At 53.8% G+C, this 20,226-nt stretch overlaps 1 protein-coding gene across 5 annotated transcripts in view; it reads right to left on the bottom strand.

The window, feature by feature from the left end:
• Positions 1 to 10,711: 10,711 nt before the first annotated feature.
• LOC121272639 (latent-transforming growth factor beta-binding protein 1-like) overlaps positions 10,712 to 20,226 on the bottom strand; it is a 754,836-nt gene continuing 745,321 nt past the window's right edge. For all 5 annotated transcript variants that reach the window (XM_041179326.1, XM_041179327.1, XM_041179328.1 and 2 more), the window contains one exon: positions 10,712 to 12,402. In XM_041179326.1, coding sequence (XP_041035260.1) covers positions 12,242 to 12,402 — 161 coding nt within the window. In that variant the 3' untranslated portion in view covers positions 10,712 to 12,241. The remainder of the gene's footprint in view (positions 12,403 to 20,226) is intronic.

Raw genomic sequence — 20,226 nt, 5'->3', positions numbered from 1 at the left:
GGGAGGAGAGCACTGCTGGACTAAGGGGCTCTTTCTGGGGGCCCCCTCAAACCTGAGGGAGCAACAAGGTTGAAACTGAGTCAGAGCTGAGAGAAAGTAGGAAGACTTCCTTGATAAGGCTGCCATTGGAACCCACACCTTTTGCAGTAACAGGGAAATGCAGGATTCACCTGCTTCACATAACAGCTACTCCATATATGGCATCCCATCAATGAAAGGCTTTCACATGCTTTCCGCAATTGACATGCAAAACAGGCCAAAGGGCATCCAGTCAGTAAAAATGAGCAAGTTATTATTTATCAATATGCCAGATCTGAGGTTGGAGCACTAAGGTAGGTAAGATCGTGCATGTTATCCAAACCTTCTCCAACCTCTATGGGATTGAGATGTAAAGTCTCAGGGAAAACATCTTGGTGACCTCGATGTGTCTGTTTGTGCCTCAGATACAAAGCATCAGCGACAAGGCCAGTAGGACAGAAGCCACTCCAGACCATTATAGTGGCTTTTGGTTCAAGACTGTGAGCTTCACTGATTTTCTCCATCATTCATTAATGTCTTGAATCTATCATTTCACAGAGAGAAGGACAAAAGAAAAGAAGCTGGGCTCAATGCTGCCTTCTTGAGGGTTCTAAAATAATGTAGGAGGGAAAGAAGGGAGTTTCACCATCAAGTGCAGCTTCAGGGGAAAGCCCTGCCTGAGGTCCAGGGTCCAGGGAAGTCCCAGCAACAACATGAGAATCAAGAGGAGAGACCCAGGCCATAGAGGTGACTCGCTAGACCGAGGGTCTACCGAAGAAGACTCTCCTATCTGCAGCTGAGTGAGAGATAAAGCTGTGCATGTCTGCACTTGTTCCGAGCTCTGGTGCATCACATCTGCCACATTCTTCATGAGGATCTAACACCTTGTGGAGTGGGAGACTATCCCCTGCCAGTGGCCTTGAAGGTGACCGCCATGCTCAATTTCATTGCCTGTGGATTGTTCCAGGGATCTACAGGGACCTGCACAGCATCTCGTAATCCAGCACACATAGGTGCATCAAGGGGGGCACAGGTACCCTCTACAGCAAGGATCATCAATACATGAGGTTTACACTTGATGAAGATAGCCAGGCTGCCAGATTCAATGGGTTTGCTGCTATCTCGAGCTTCCCTAGAGTGCAGGGTGCAATCGCCTGCGCCCATGTAGCTTTGAGGGCTCAATGGTAGCAGTCCCTAATGTTTACCAACCGTAAAGAGTTTCATTCCATCAATGTTTAACTGGTGTGCGATCATGGGAAGCACATAATGCACGTGTGTGCCAGATACCCTGGGAGTTCCCAGGACTCATGCATCCTCAGTCACTCCCTGGTGCCTCACATTTTCAAAGGGCCCGAGTGTCTAAAGGGGTGGCTGCTTGGGGATAAGGGGAAACCGCTCAAACGATGGTTCATGATACCCATGCATTGGCCACAGAGTGCCTTGGAGGAGTGGTACAACGCAGCTCATAGCTTCACACAGTCCATAATTGAGCAGACTAGTGGCATTCTGAAGAGATGACTCTGATGTTTAGACCGCTCAGGTGAGGCTCTGCAGTACACTCCAGATAGGCTCTCCCGCATCATCGTTGTGTGTTACATCCTTCATAGCCTGGCTCTTCAAAGGGGTGATCCCTTGCCTGAGGGGGAAGTGGAAGAGGCGGACAGCTCCTTGGACAATAAAGAGCAGAAGGGCCAGAACCTGAAGAGGGAGATGAGGGTCAGCTTACACAGGACGATGTCACTGAGGAAGCACGATGCAGAAAATGTGCCGGCGCCAATTTAATTGCCACCAGATTCCAGGAGCAGTAAAATGAACATAACAGGAGACGGCCACATTCCCCCTGTCTCTTAATGCCATTCCATTGCATTGAAAGTTATGTCCAACCAGTCACACCGAGAGCAAGTTCAGCATTCAGGCTTACACCTTCCTGCTTCATGACTCACCAGGCCATGATCTCTAAGAAGGTCAGTGATGCACTCTGTATGCGTTTGCTCTGGGAACTGAAAGTCAACACAACAGAGAGAACGCTGTGTCAACTAACTTGATGCAGTTGTCACCACATTCAGAAACTACAGCAGCCAGTGAGATGAACACATGGTTGGGGGTTTCCTCCTCCCATCCAAGTCTTGTCCTTTGGCACTACCACTAAGGAGACACAACTGTCGCTGATCATTCAAAGCTGCTGAGCTGCCCTCACACAGTGATGTGTTGTGAGCAAAAAGGGTTATAAACGTAATGAGCACACGCTTCCAATAAAGATTTTGATACATCTCCCTGACATCACACAGGACTCCAGAAACTACCTTCACTGAGGTTGACATCACATGAACGGGAATCTCACAAAGGGAGACTATCACTGACTGGGAGGTTGGCTAAACCTCGTGATAGGAGGATATATATGTAAATAATCACAATGCATTCAGGTTTTTAAAATTCAGTCATGGGATGTAGGCTTCGCTGGCTAGGCCAGCATTTATTGCCCATTCCTAATTGCCCTTGAGAAGGTTATGGTGAGCTGCCTTCTTGAACCACTGCAATCCATGTGGTGTAGGTACACCCACAGTGCTGTTAGGGACAGAGTTCCAAGATTTTGACCCAGTGACATTGGAGGAACTCAATATAGTTCCAAGTCAGGCTGGTGAGTGGCGTGGAGGGAACTTCCAGGTAGGGGTGTTCCCATGTGTCTTCTGCTCCTTCTAGATGGTAGTGGTTGTGGGTTTGGAAGGTGCTTTCTAAGGCGGCTTGGTGAGCTGCAGCAGTGCATCTCTTAGATGATATACACTGTTGCCACTGTGCGTCAGTGGCAGAGAGAGTGAATATTTGTAGATGGGGTGCCAATCAAGCAGGCTGCTTTGTCCTGGAAGGTACTTGTTTCTCGAGTGTTGTTGGAGCTGCACTCATCCAGACACATTCCTGACTTGTGCCTTGTAGGAGGTAAACTGCTCGCTGCAGGATTCCTAGCCTCTGACCTGCTCTTGTAGCCACAGTATTTATATGGCTAATCTTCAGTTTCTGGTCAATGTTAACCCCCAGGGTGTTGATAGTGGGGGATTCAGCGACAGTAATACCACTGAATGTCAAGAGGTGATGGTTAGATTCTCTCTTGTTGAAGATGGTCATTGCCTGGCACATATGTTAGTTACCACTTGTCAGCCCAAGCCTGGATATTATTCAGGTCTTGCTGCATTTGGACATGAGCTGCTTCAGTATCTGAGGAGTCACAAATGGTGCTGTGCATTCTGCAATCATCAGCGAACATCCCCACCTCTGACCTTATGATGGAAGGAGGGTCATTGATGAAGCAGCTGAAGATAGTTGAGCCTAGTACACTACCCTGAGGAACTCCTGCGGTGATATCCTGGAACTGAGATGGCTGATTTTCAACAACCACAATAACCTTCCTTTGTGCTAGGTACGACTCCAACCAATGGAGAGTTTTCCCACTGATTTCCATCGACTCCAGTTTTGCTAGGGCTCCTTGATGCCACACTTGGTCAAATACCTTAATGGCAAGGGCAGTCACTTTCACCTCTCCTCGGGAGTTCAGCTCTGTTGTCCATGTTTGAACCAAGACTGTAATGAGGTCAGGAGCTGAGTGGCCCTGGCACTCAATGAGCAGGTTATTGCTAAGCAAGTGCCCCTTGATAGCACTGTTGATTACCTTTTCCATCACTTTGCTGATGATGGGGAGTAGACTGATGGGGTGGTAACTGGCTGGGTTGGATTTGTCCTGGTTATTGTGTACAGGACATACCTGGGAAAATTTTCCACATAACCAGGTAGATGCCAGTGTTGTGGGGTTGACCAAGCCATTCACATTAACATCTAATGTATTAACAAAAGTGCAACATTTATACAATGAAAGCAAAATACTGCAGATGCTGGAAATCTGAAATAAAAACAAAAAATGCTGGAAAAGATTAGCAGATCTGGCAGCATCTATGGAGAGAGAAACAGAGTTAACGTTTTGGGTCTGTACTACTCTTCTTCAGAGCTAAAAAGAAGTAGAAAGGTGATGGTTTTTATACTGTTTAAGAGGAAGTGGAGCAGCTAGAACAAAATAGAAGGTCAGGGATAATTGAAAGTTAAGGAGAGATTGACAATATGTCATAGACACAAGAGAAAGGGCATGTTAATGCTAATGGTAAAGACTAAAAAAGGTGCTGATAGTGGCATAAAGGCAAGAGCAGAATGTGTTAACAGCAGAACAAGGGTCAGTGCTCCGTGAAAGCACAACATAGAAACCAGTGACCGATGGCCCTGTGTGGGGGGGCAACAGGAGGTGTGGTGGGATGGGGGTTGGGAAAAAAGGATTTTTTAAAAAGTAAATAAATAAAAAATTTAAATGAAAATGAAAATGAAAAAACAGAAGAAAAAAATAATTGGATTAAAATAGGGGTAAAGATGGAGGAGAGGCGTTATGGTCTGAAGTTGTTGAATTCAATATTCAGTCCGGAAGGCTGTAAAGTGCCTAGTCGGAAGATGAGGTGTTGTCCCTCCAGTTTGCATTGAGCTTCACTGGAACAATGCAGCAGGCCAAGGACATGTGGGCAAGAGAGCAGGGTGGGGTGTTGAAATGGCAAGTGACAGGGAGGTTTGGTCTTGCTTGTGGACTGAGCAAAGGTGTTCCACAAAGCAGTCACTCAGTCTGCATTTAGTCCCCCAATGTAGAGGAGACCACATTGGGAGCAGCGAATACAGTAGACCAAATTGTAGGAGATGCAAGTGAAGCGCTGCTTTACCTGAAAGGAGTGTTTGGGACCTTGGATGGTGAGGATGGGAGAGGTGAAGGGGCAGGTGTTGCACCTTTTGCGATTGCATGGGAAGGTGCCGTGGGAAGGGGATGAAGAGTTGAGGGTGATGGAGAGTGGACCAAGGTGCACAGAGGGAATGGTCCCTATGGAATGCAGATAGGTGGGGTGAGGGGAAGATGTGTTTGGTGGTGGCATCATGCTGGAGTTGGTGGAAATGGTGGAGGATGATCCTTTGAATGCGGTGGCTGGTGGGTTGAAAAGTGAGGACAAGGGGGACCCTATCATGTTTCTGGGAGGGAGGAGAATTGGTGAGGGTAGAGGTGCAGGAAATGGGTCAGACATGGTTGAGAGCCCTGTCAACCACCACAGGGGGAATCCTTGGTTAAGTTAAAAGGAAGATATGTCAGAAGCGGCATTTTGGAAAGTGACATCATCGGAACAGACGTGATAGAGGTGAAGGAACTGAGAGAATGGGATGGAGTCCTTACAGGAAGCGGGATGTGAGGAGCTACAGTCGAGGTAGCTGTGGGAGTCATTGGGTTTGTAATGAATGTTGGTAGTCAGTCTATCACCAGAAATGGAGACAGAGAAGTCAAGGGAGGGAAGTGTCGGAGATGGACCATGTGAAAGTGATAGAAGGTTGGAAATTGGAAGCAAAATTGATACATTTTTCCAGGTCTAGACGAGAGCATGAAGTGGCACTGAAACTTTCTGTCTCCTTCTGAACTTGCCGCATTCCGTTCTCTCAGGCCTAACCCTGACTTCGTTATCAAACCTGCCGACAAGGGTGGTGCTGTTGCCTGGCGTACTGACCACCAACTCTCAGACACTTCTTCCTACCTCCCCCTGGACATGACCCCCACCAGCAAACATCAAGCTATTGTTTCCAGAACTGTCACTGACCTCATCTCCTCTGGAGATCTTCCCTCCACAGCTTCCAACCTCAGTCTTCCAACTGCTTCTACCTCCTTCCCAAAATCCACAAACAGGACTGTGCCAGTAGACCCATTGTGTCAGCCTGTTCCTGCCTCATTTATGCCTAGACCTGCTGGTGCTTGTAAGAGAGAGAGACAATAACTTTAGTTCATGTGCAGGCATAACACAAGATTGCATGTCACTCACTGTGATTGTCAGGATGTGATGAACTCATGGAGGTGTCATCTGTACTAGGTTGCTGGGATAAGCCAATCTCCCCTTCCCTACACGAGCGATCCCTGTCCTCCCCAGCCAGCTCAGCAGCATCCTTCTTGAAGTTGGTGAGGGGTGTGTTGTTGGCCATCCCTCCTCTGGTCTAGGATCTTTCTCTTCTGTTGTGGACAAGCTTGGACTGCAGGATTACAAAAGGAATGTGATGAGAAGGGGTGGAGCAGAGGTTGGGAAACATGCATGTCTCCCTGTGTGTGGTCAGCCCTCCCCAGAAACAGCTGAGAATGGAGTGTGAGCAGCATGATCGATGAGATGGTGGTGATGTGAAAGTGAGACAATCAGTGGTGATTTGTGTTCCCCGCTAATACTCTGTGAGATCCCTGAAGAGTGTAGCTCTTTGAGTGCACGATGCCATGATGAGAGTGTAAGACTGGAGGGGGCTGAAGGTTGACTTACCCTGTGGAGTGGATGAGATCATTCATCCTCTTCCTGCACTGGATCGTGTTCAGGGTGAAGTGACTAGCCGTGCTGACCTGCCTTGCAATGGTCTCCCTGGCCGGAGAGGTAAGGCTGGTATGCTTCTTCAAGCCATCCCTGTGGTAAAGGACATCCCTGTGCTGCCACACTCCTCTGGAGTATGCCTGGAGGGCGACATGGCAAAAGCCTCCTTGTTATTAGCAGCCATCTCTGGGGGTATCCTGGAGAAAGCTGGGCTGGAGAATGTGAAATGTGTGTGCTCGGGTGGCGTTTAAATATATCGCCTGGACCTGTGGCTCCATTAGGTAACAGCGGGGCGGACGAATCAGTTCCCGACGCAGCATGTGATTCAGAGGGATACTCGCCTGTGCATGATTAATAAGCTTCTGAGCGTGAAATTGGATGCGATTTCCTGCCATTCTGACCAGCAGGAAACACACCCCTGAACCCGGTCATCGCTGCTGTTACCGTCAGAAATGGAAAATTCTGCCACATGACTGGCATGTGCTTTATTTCTAACAGATGGGTGAAGATTTAACTTGATGTTCACTCTGGGCAGGATTTTGCAGTCCCACTGGCATCAGGCGTGTTTGGCAGCATGAGCAGACAATGTGCTCAAAAGGTCAAAAAACAGTTTGATGATGTCTGCTCAGTCTGTCGATGGAGGACTACGTTTCCCACCATTGGACATTGTAATACATCTACATATCATTATAAACCCAGCCCCCTGGAATTATACCCCCCCTCCCTCCCCTCCATGCTGGATCATCAGCCCACATCAATGGGATTGAATGCCAACACAATTCACAACTGCACATAAGCGACATGCACCTGTTGAGCTGCACTTTGCTCAGGACTTTGAGATTTGTTTGCCCACTTTTCTTTGGGCAGCTCTCGCAGTCATCAGCTCCAGGCTTCACAGGCAGCATCACATCAGATATAGTGGGGCTCATGGGCAGGTCTCTACCTACCAGACCAGACATAAGATGGACGTGGTTTGTACAGCTGCAGGGCTAGTGCTCGCCTGGGGAGGGGAGGGGAAGTGGCCTCAGGCGAGGGAAGAGGCTGCAGGACGAGGGCTGTACTGGGGAAGGAGGGTATCCCAGGGTGTGTGTGGGGCACATGTTGATCTGTGCAAGTGGCCTCAAGATGGTGAGGGCTGAGGAGGCAGTCTCCAGAGGAGATGAGGCCAGATGGAGATGTGAGGGTGTGTGTGAGAGAGTGAGTGGTGATGTCCCTGAGCTGGCAATGAGTGAGATGCCAGTGAATGAGTGATGGGTTTGTGAGTGTGTGAGGTTAGAGTGATCAGATGTTGCCTTATCCTGGCAGCACTGATGAGATCGTTCATCCTCTGTCTGCATTGGATGGTCAACCTCTTGTGTGCAGCATTGGCACTGATCACCACTGCCACCACCTGCCCAGCAGGAATGGTTATGTTGCTGCCCCTCCTATGGCCAGAGCGGAGATAGAGGACATTAAGACAGAGATAGAGGACATTAAGACAGAGATAGAGGACATTAAGACAGGCCTCCATGGTGTCCAAAAGGTACTTGAGGGATGCATCACTAAACTGGGGGCTGCAGTCTTCTTGCCATTCGGGGCCATGTCTTCTGTGCAGCAGTCCTGGGCTGGAAGCACTGAGAGGTGTACACGTGGCTGCACTTTAAATGTAGTGCCCGGTGTGATGAAGCGGCGAGGTGATGGCGCTGTGGGTGAATCAGACTCCACTTGCCATGGAAACGGCGTGTTTTCCAGGAATGCATGATTAATGTGGCGAGATTGGGACGATACGGTGTGAGAAGCTGCCATTGCAGCTGGTGGGTAAAACGTTTTTTCTGCCCACTACTGCACTTAATGCAAATCTGGGACGATTGCCCCCTATCTCCGCAGGTTTGGAACTGCCTCCTGTCTGGGATCTGGAGTCCTGAGAAATCTGGATCAGCTGTAATTCTGTGCAATAACATGGTTGATTGCCAAAAAATGAGTAGTGCTGGGGATAACAGAGCATAACAGCAGGTTCTGTCAATTCTATCAATTTTATTTGAATAAATGTATTTGAAATCTTAGCTTGGATGTACTGCCTTCTCCCTGACTGAGCTTTAGAGTGATACAGCTGGTAGTGGTTAAGTTACTGGACAGATCACCCAGAGGTTGAGAGTTCAAATTCCACTGTTGTCTGGGCCTTTAAGGTGACATTGGACACAAGCCAAGTGACAACACAGTAAATACTAGATCCAGGAAGGGCAGAAGATGATCTCAAGGTAAATGACCCAGCCAACTTTCAACGTTCATCAGTAATTTTATTCTTAGGCTGAACAGATGTGTTATTCTATCATGAGGAGTCTGAAGCAGTCTGCACAAACATATTCCAGGAAGTGTGGGGGTTAAGCGCTGGATCAGGAGCTGATGTCTCCTAATTCATAAACTAGAGATGTTTCAGCTGAGCTTAGCAATCCAAGTTAAACTAGCTCACTCAAAATGGATCAACCAGCAATGAAGAGATAAAGGTGAATCATGAAATGAAATAAATCTGATAAATTTGTTGCCAGCTGAAACCAAAATGACCACAAAAGCTGTTGATTGTTTAAAACTCCAACTATTTCACTAATAGTGCTCCAGAGATAGGAACTTGCTGTCTCAACCCAGTTTGGCCATCACTTCACTCCATTCCCTCATCAAAGGGTTGAGTAATAAACTTGTCTAAAGAGACTGAAGCCATCACAAGTCATAGCAGAAAGCTCAGCATTAACTTTTCAGGTAAACTAGGAATAAGAAATAAATGTGTTGTTCATATCCTGAGAATAAACGGAAAAGTAATGTCCCATCCCTGTTAAAAAAAACTCCTGCCATTGTTGTAGTGCCAACACCTCAAGATCAGCCTCAGTAAAACCAAAGCAATATTTAGGACATATTTTATTTTGGTTTTAAATGTGAATTGATTAAAAAAGTAGAGAAACAGTACATCAAACCAAAAGTGTAAAAAAAATGTCCTTATTATTCATAAACAAACATATACAAAATATGTAGCTTTATAGTGAAAGTACAAGAGTATCCGTAGCCACCAACACAAGTGGCAAAGCTTGTGGGATATTTGAAGAGCTCCCCAACATACCTCAGCTCCAGCACTATTCTAAAGCTGGGATATTGTGGCAAAACGCAGGTAAGGTACAGTGTGAGACCAAATTCATAGATCTGATTGAGAGCCTGATCAGCACAGATTGTATAGAGTGCAAACACGGAGAAATAACGCCTGTCATGTTGAAAATTATTGCTCAGTTTTACTCTTTCCGGGTTTTGTTGGAAATAATATTCCTGAAATTCCTTTCAAAATCTGCTTGGCTCCCACTGTCTTGATCTCAGCACAGAGACATGTTACTGGTGAAATGTAAATGATTCTTCCTGCAGGAATGACACTAACACAGATGACAGAAACAGCATCCTAAGAGATAGAGGCAGATTTAGGGAATTGGAAATAGTGGATGAGATGAGAGGAAGGGGTTAGAATCAGTGTCGCTAATTTGATGCTATTCCACACAGGGATTGGCAACGAGACTATTTTTCTGGATACATTGATCCAACTCTTTTGCTGCTTATTCTTGTTTCACTCCAGTTGGGCAAAAATGGAATGCAAATTCTTGGATTAGTCAGGATGGGATGGTATGGTATCACTACATGGTCATCTTGGGGGGTTGGAGGTAGGGAGAAAGAGGGATATTGTCCAATACAGGTCATCTCCTCCTCTTCCTGCTCTCGCAGCCTCTGAGGTGAAGTTATGTATTTAATTTTTAGACCCCAGGGGTCATTCTAGTCTCTGAACCTCCATTCACCATTGCCAAATTGACCTTTGAGAAACTAAAGTGTAAAACCTAGGTCTATGGTACAGGACATTGTTTTCATTCATTCATGGGATGTGGGCACCGCTGGCTAGGCAGCATTTATTGTCCATCTCCTTGAGAAGGTGGTGATGAGCTGCTTTCTTGAGCCGCTGCAGTCCATGTGGTGCAGGTACACCCACAGTGCTGTTAGGGAGGGAGTTCCAGGATTTTGACCCAGCGACAGTGAAGGAACAGTGATATATTTCCAAGTCAGGATGGTGTGTGACTTGGAGGGGAACGTGCAGGTGGTGGTGTTCCCATCTATCTGCTGCCCTTGTCCTTCTAGATGGTAGTGGTCGTGGGTTTGGAAGGTGCTGTCTAAGGCGCCTTGATGAGTTGCTGCAGTTCATCTTGTAGATGGTACACACTGCTGCCACCTTGATGGAGGGAGTGAATGTTTGTGAGTGGGGTACCAATCAAGAGGGCTGCTTTGTCCTGATGGTGTCGAGCTTCTTGTGCTGCGGGAGCTGTACTCATCCAGGCAGTGAGGAGTATTCCATCACACTCCTGACTTGTGCCTTGTGGATGTTGGATAGGATCTGGGGAGTCAGGAGGTGAGTTACTTGCCCTGATTGAAAAGAGAAAGAGGTAAGATGCTAAATACATAGAAGTAGAGGGCTTGGAAATAATAATCTTAGGCTTTAAAAGAACACAGATTGCAGGAGGAAGCTGATACTCAGGGAGGTAAGCAGTTCCAATATTTTCAATCATTGACATTGTGATGCATCTCAATTTGAACACAATACAGATTGCAGGGGCAAGCAATGATTAAATTTTACAACATCATAATGTTTAAATTGTACATAATGCCCCAGGGCACATCACAGATATTAATAGAAACATGAGCATCGAGCCTGAGAAGGAGTGGACAGGAGTAGTGAAGGAGGTGGGATTTAAACAGCAGACAGACATTTACACTTTTGAATCAAGTTGCAGAATCCACACTTACTGTGATTAGAACTGGGCTAAATTCCAGGTCAGTGGGTCCTTGGAGGTTTTACAAGGATTAACCTCAAACGCCAATCAGATTACATCAAACTTCACCATATTTGTGACACATCATCATCTGCCTCAGTGATTTCTCTGAGAGAGAGTGACGGACTGATGCTGAAACAGGTTGTTGCCTGATATTTACTGAGTTTTACAGGTCAGGGTTTGATCGCCTGTCAATTCTGTGTTAACCTGATTCTGTTGGGACACTTAATATCCCTTTGGGCGAGGAGGGGGAAATCAGTCTGGTGTCCTACACCTCATCACCATCCAGTGTACGTCAGTGACCACCGGATCGTCAAGCTTGGACTGGCTGCTTCATTGTCGAATAGCTTGTCACCTTCACTGACTCGAATTGAATGTGAGGAATTAAAGGATTTTTCTGGTGCTAGAACACAGCAGGAGAGCAGAGGAAGGAAGAAAATTGGCACGTGTTCTTTGGGTTTGAAATCCTGCTGAACATACAGTGACTTTGGACAGATACACAGTGAGAAATCCTTACCCTGCTGAGCAGAAATATCCTAGGGTTAAAGCAAGACAGTGACCAGCAAAATTTTCATTCAACCCCACCATGTCCAAATATTTTGTAAAATCAGAACAGGTATTTCAAATGACACTGGATCTTTAGAAACATGTTTCTGCCATTGAGAAGGGGTCCAGTAAAACCAGACCTTCCACTCCTAATAAAAGGAAAAACCCCTCTATGTGTAGCAAAACGGAATGAGGTTTGGGACTGAATTCTCCAGCAGTTGGAATGAAGCCCAACAGAACCTTGGTTAAAGATTTGGGAAGGGAACTTACAGGGTTCGACGTCTGGGCTCTTGATCTCATTCCATGGGCTGGGATTATTTATATTCCTTCCCTGGTGTTGTCCAATATCAATTAAATAGCAGTAAAATAAATACCTTCCACCCTGATTATTCTACAACATTCCCCTTGACTGATAAACGTGGAATTGATTGCTAGTCTGAATCTTTGGTTTCACAGGCCAACTCTCCGTTGCACTGGTACACAGTAGTTGGGTTGCCGTGACAACACATAACCCCGTAAGCAGATACATCGGTAGGAACCGTCTGTGTTCGCACACTTGGCGTTTCTGCAGAGGGTCTTCGGGTCATCCACCTCATCACATTCGTTTATATCTGTAACCGAGGGAGAAGGGTTTAGCGTCCGGGTAAGAAGCAAAGCGAGTATACGCTCTCACACACTCCCCCACACAGACCCTCACACACACCCCCACACAGCCCCTCACACACACCCCCACACAGCCCCTCACACACACCCCCACACAGACCCTCACACACACCCCCACACAGCCCCTCACACACACCCCTACACAGACCCTCACACACACCCCCACACAGCCCCTCACACACACCCCCACACAGACCCTCACACACACCCCCACACAGCCCCTCACACACACCCCCACACAGCCCCTCACACACACCCCCACACAGCCCCTCACACACACCCCCACACAGACCCTCACACACTCCACCACACAGACCCTCACACACTCCCCCACACAGACCCTCACACACTCCCCCACACACCCCCTCACACACTCCCCCACACAGCCCCTCACACACTCCCCCACAAGCCCCTCACACACTCCCCCACACAGCCCCTCACACACACCCCCACACTCCGCTCACACACTCCCCCACACTCCGCTCACACACTCCCCCACACTCCGCTCACACACTCCCCCACACACCGCTCACACACACCCCCACACACCGCTCACACACTCCCCCACACAGACCCTCACACACTCCCCCACACAGACCCTCACACACACCCCCACACAGCCCCTCACACACTCCCCCACACAGACCCTCACACACACCCCCACACAGACCCTCACACACTCCACCACACAGCCCCTCACACACACCCCCACACAGCCCCTCACACACACCCCCACACAGCCCCTCACACACACCCCCACACAGACCCTCACACACTCCCCCACACAGACCCTCACACACTCCACCACACAGACCCTCACACACTCCCCCACACAGACCCTCACACACTCCCCCACACAGCCCCTCACACACTCCCCCACACAGCCCCTCACACACTCCCCCACACAGCCCCTCACACACTCCCCCACACAGCCCCTCACACACACCCCCACACAGCCCCTCACACACTCCCCCACACAGCCCCTCACACACTCCCCCACACAGCCCCTCACACACTCCCCCACACAGCCCCTCACACACACCCCCACACAGCCCCTCACACACTCCCCCACACAGACCCTCACACACTCCCCCACACAGACCCTCACACACACCCCCACACAGCCCCTCACACACTCCCCCACACAGACCCTCACACACACCCCCACACAGACCCTCACACACTCCACCACACAGCCCCTCACACACACCCCACACAGCCCCTCACACACACCCCCACACAGCCCCTCACACACACCCCCACACAGACCCTCACACACACCCCCACACAGCCCCTCACACACACCCCCACACAGCCCCTCACACACTCCCCCACACAGCCCCTCACACACACCCCACACAGCCCCTCACACACTCCCCCACACTCCGCTCACACACTCCCCCACACAGACCCTCACACACTCCACCACACAGCCCCTCACACACACCCCCACACAGCCCCTCACACACACCCCCACACAGCCCCTCACACACACCCCCACACAGCCCCTCACACACTCCCCCACACAGCCCCTCACACACACCCCCACACAGCCCCTCACACACTCCCCCACACAGCCCCTCACACACTCCCCCACACAGACCCTCACACACTCCACCACACAGCCCCTCACACACACCCCCCACACAGCCCCTCACACACACCCCCACACAGCCCCTCACACACTCCCCCACACAGACCCTCACACACACCCCACACAGCCCCTCACACACACCCCCACACAGCCCCTCACACACTCCCCCACACAGCCCCTCACACACACCCCCACACAGACCCTCACACACACCCCCACACAGCCCCTCACACACACCCCCACACAGCCCCTCACACACTCCCCCACACAGCCCCTCACACACACCCCCACACAGCCCCTCACACACTCCCCCACACAGACCCTCACACACTCCCCCACACAGACCCTCACACACTCCACCACACAGCCCCTCACACACACCCCCACACAGCCCCTCACACACACCCCCACACAGCCCCTCACACACACCCCCACACAGCCCCTCACACACTCCCCCACACAGACCCTCACACACTCCCCCACACAGACCCTCACACACACCCCCACACAGCCCTTCACACACACCCCCACACAGACCCTCACACACTCCCCCACACAGCCCCTCACACACACCCCCACACAGACCCTCACACACACCCCCACACAGACCCTCACACACTCCCCCACACAGACCCTCACACACTCCACCACACAGCCCCTCACACACACCCCCACACAGCCCCTCACACACACCCCCACACAGCCCCTCACACACACCCCCACACAGCCCCTCACACACTCCCCCACACAGACCCTCACACACTCCACCACACAGCCCCTCACACACACCCCCACACAGACCCTCACACACTCCCCCACACAGACCCTCACACACTCCACCACACAGCCCCTCACACACACCCCCACACAGCCCCTCACACACACCCCCACACAGCCCCTCACACACACCCCCACACAGACCCTCACACACACCCCCACACAGACCCTCACACACTCCCCCACACAGCCCCTCACACACACCCCCACACAGACCCTCACACACACCCCCACACAGACCCTCACACACACCCCCACACAGACCCTCACACACTCCCCCACACAGCCCCTCACACACACCCCCACACAGACCCTCACACACTCCCCCACACAGCCCCTCGCACACACCCCCACACAGCCCCTCACACACTCCCCCACACAGCCCCTCACACACTCCCCCACACAGCCCCTCACACACTCCCCCACACAGCCCCTCACACACTCCCCCACACAGACCCTCACACACTCCCCCACACAGACCCTCACACACTCCCCCACACAGACCCTCACACACTCCCCCACACAGCCCCTCACACACACCCCCACACAGCCCCTCGCACACACCCCCACATAGCCCCTCACACACTCCCCCACACAGCCCCTCACACACACCCCCACACAGCCCCACATAGCCCCCCGCACACAGCCCCTCACACACTCCCCCACACAGACCCTCACACACTCCCCCACACAGCCCCTCACACACACCCCCACACAGCCCCTCACACACACCCCCACACAGCCCCTCACACACTCCCACACACAGACCCTCGCAAACAGCCCCTCACACACACCCCCACATAGCCCCGCGCACACAGCCCCTCACACACTCCCCCACACAGCCCCTCACACACTCCCCCACACAGCCCCTCACACACACCCCCACACAGCCCCTCACACACACCCCTACATAGCCCCTCACACACACCCCCACACAGCCCCTCACACACACCCCCACACAGCCCCTCACACACACCCCCACACAGCCCCTCACACACACCCCCACACAGCCCCTCACACACTCCCCCACACAGCCCCTCACACACTCCCCCACACAGCCCCTCACACACTCCCCCACACAGCCCCTCACACACACCCCCACATAGCCCCCCGCACACAGCCCCTCACACACTCCCCCACACAGCCCCTCGCACACACCCCCACATAGCCCCCCGCACACAGCCCCACATAGCCCCCGCACACAGCCCCTCACACACTCCCCCACACAGCCCCTCACACACACCCCCACACAGCCCCTCACACACTCCCCCACACAGCCCCTCACACACACCCCCACACAGCCCCTCACACACACCCCCACACAGCCCCACACACACTCCCCCACACAGCCCCTCACACACACCCCTACATAGCCCCTCACACACACCCCCACACAGCCCCTCACACACTCCCCCACACAGACCCTCACACACTCCCCCACACAGCCCCTCGCACACTCTCCCACACAGTCCCTCACACACTCCCCCCGCTCAGCCCTTCACACACACCCCCACACAGCCCTTCACACACACCCCCACACAGCCCCTCACACACTCCCCCACACAGCCCCTCACACACACCCCTACATAGCCCCTCACACACACCCCCACACAGCCCCTCACACACTCCCCCACACAGACCCTCACACACTCCCCCACACAGCCCCTCGCACACACCCCCACATAGCCCCTCACACACTCCCCCACACAGCCCCTCACACACTCCCCCACACAGACCCTCACACATACCCCCACAGAGGCCCCTCGCACACTCCCCCACACAGACCCTCACACACTCCCCCACACAGCCCCTCACACACACCCCCACACAGCCCCTCACACACACCCCCACACAGCCCCTCACACAAACCCCCACACAGCCCCTCACACACACCCCCACACAGCCCCTCACACATTCCCCCACACAGCCCCTCACACACACCCCCACACAGCCCCTCACACACTCCCCCACACAGACCCTCACACACACCCCCACACAGCCCCTCACACACACCCCCACATAGCCCCGCGCACACAGCCCCTCACACACTCCCCCACACAGCCCCTCACACACTCCCCCACACAGCCCCTCACACACACCCCCACACAGCCACTCACACACACCCCTACATAGCCCCTCACACACACCCCCACACAGCCCCTCACACACACCCCCACACAGCCCCTCACACACACCCCCACACAGCCCCTCACACACACCCCCACACAGCCCCTCACACACACCCCCACACAGCCACTCACACACACCCCTACATAGCCCCTCACACACACCCCCACACAGCCCCTCACACACACCCCCACACAGCCCCTCACACACACCCCCACACAGCCCCTCACACACTCCCCCACACAGCCCCTCGCACACACCCCCACATAGCCCCTCACACACTCCCCCACACAGCCCCTCACACACTCCCCCACACAGACCCTCACACACACCCCCACAGAGGCCCCTCGCACACTCCCCACACAGACCCTCACACACTCCCCCACACAGCCCCTCACACACACCCCCACACAGCCCCTCACACACACCCCCACACAGCCCCTCACACAAACCCCCACACAGCCCCTCACACACACCCCCACACAGCCCCTCACACACTCCCCCACACAGCCCCTCGCACACTCCCCCACACAGCCCCTCACACACTCCCCCACACAGCCCCTCACACACTCCCCCACATAGCCCCCCGCACACAGCCCCTCACACACTCCCCCACACAGCCCCTCGCACACACCCCCACATAGCCCCCCGCACACAGCCCCACATAGCCCCCCGCACACAGCCCCTCACACACTCCCCCACACAGCCCCTCACACACACCCCCACACAGCCCCTCACACACTCCCCCACACAGCCCCTCACACACACCCCCACACAGCCCCTCACACACACCCCCACACAGCCCCACACACACACCCCCACACAGCCCCACACACACACCCCCACACAGCCCCACACACACACCCCACACAGCCCCTCACACACACCCCCACACAGCCCCTCACACACACCCCCACACAGCCCCACACACACACCCCCACACAGACCCTCACACACTCCCCCACACAGCCCCTCACACACACCCCCACACAGCCCCTCACACACACCCCCACACAGCCCCTCACACACTCCCACACACAGACCCTCGCACACAGCCCCTCACACACACCCCCACATAGCCCCGCGCACACAGCCCCTCACACACTCCCCCACACAGCCCCTCACACACTCCCCCACACAGCCCCTCACACACACCCCTACATAGCCCCTCACACACACCCCCACACAGCCCCTCATACACACCCCCACACAGCCCCTCACACACTCCCCCACACAGCTCCTCGCACACTCCCCCACACAGCCCCTCACACACACCCCCACATATCCCCCCGCACACAGCCCCTCACACACTCCCCCACACAGCCCCTCACACACACCCCACACAGCCCCTCACACACACCCCCACACAGCCCCTCACACACTCCCACACACAGCCCCTCACACACACCCCCACATAGCCCCTCACACACACCCCTACATAGCCCCTCACACACTCCCCCACACAGCGACTCACACACACCCCCACACAGACCCTCACACACAGCCCCTCACACACACCCCCACACAGCCCCTCACACACTCCCCCCGCTCAGCCCTTCACACACACCCCCACATAGCCCCTCACACACACCCCCACACAGACCCTCACACAAACCCCCACATAGCCCCTCACACACACCCCCACATAGCCCCTCACACACACCCCCACACAGTCCCTCACACACAGCCCCTCACACACACCCCCACACAGCCCCTCGCACACTCTCCCACACAGTCCCTCACACACTCCCCCCGCTCAGCCCTTCACACACACCCCCACACAGCCCTTCACACACACCCCCACACAGCCCCTCACACACACCCCCACACAGCCCCTCGCACACTCTCCCACACAGTCCCTCACACACACCCCCACACAGCCCCTCACACACTCCCCCACACAGCCCCTCACACACACCCCCACACAGCCCTTCACACACACCCCCACACAGCCCCTCGCACACTCTCCCACACAGTCCCTCACACACAGCCCCTCACACACACCCCCACACAGCCCCTCACACACTCCCCCCGCTCAGCCCTTCACACACACTCCCACACAGTCCCTCAAACACAGCCCCTCACACACTCCCCCACACAGCCCCTCACACACACCCCCACACAGCCCCTCGCACACTCTCCCACACAGTCCCTCACACACTCCCCCCGCTCAGCCCTTCACACACACCCCCACACAGCCCTTCACACACACCCCCACACAGCCCCTCACACACTCCCCCACACAGCCCCTCACACACACCCCTACATAGCCCCTCACACACACCCCCACACAGCCCCTCACACACTCCCCCACACAGACCCTCACACACTCCCCCACACAGCCCCTCGCACACACCCCCACATAGCCCCTCACACACTCCCCCACACAGCCCCTCACACACTCCCCCACACAGACCCTCACACACACCCCCACAGAGGCCCCTCGCACACTCCCCCACACAGACCCTCACACACTCCCCCACACAGCCCCTCACACACACCCCCACACAGCCCCTCACACACACCCCCACACAGCCCCTCACACAAACCCCCACACAGCCCCTCACACACACCCCCACACAGCCCCTCACACATTCCCCCACACAGCCCCTCACACACACCCCCACATAGCCCCTCACACACACCCCCACACAGCCCTTCACACACACCCCCACACAGCCCCTCACACACACCCCCACATAGCCCCTCACACACACCCCCACATAGCCCCTCACACACTCCCCCACACAGCCCCTCACACACACCCCCACACAGCCCCTCACACACACCCCCACATAGCCCCGCGCACACAGCCCCTCACACACTCCCCCACACAGCCCCTCACACACTCCCCCACACAGCCCCTCACACACACCCCCACACAGCCACTCACACACACCCCTACATAGCCCCTCACACACACCCCCACACAGCCCCTCACACACACCCCCCACACAGCCCCTCACACACACCCCCACACAGCCCCTCACACACACCCCCACCCAGCCCCTCACACACTCCCCCACACCCCGCTCGCACACTCCCCCACACAGCCCCTCACACACTCCCCCACACAGCCCCTCACACACTCCCCCACACAGCCCCTCACACACACCCCCACACAGCCCCTCACACACTCCCCCACACAGCCCCTCGCACACTCCCCCACACAGCCCCTCACACACTCCCCCACATAGCCCCTCACACACACCCCCACACAGCCCCTCACACACACCCCCACACAGCCCCTCACACACTCCCCCACACAGCCCCT

The sequence above is a fragment of the Carcharodon carcharias genome, chromosome 34 (genome assembly GCF_017639515.1).
Source record: "Carcharodon carcharias isolate sCarCar2 chromosome 34, sCarCar2.pri, whole genome shotgun sequence".
NCBI lineage: Eukaryota > Metazoa > Chordata > Chondrichthyes > Lamniformes > Lamnidae > Carcharodon > Carcharodon carcharias.
This window is presented reverse-complemented; position numbering and strand designations above follow the sequence as displayed.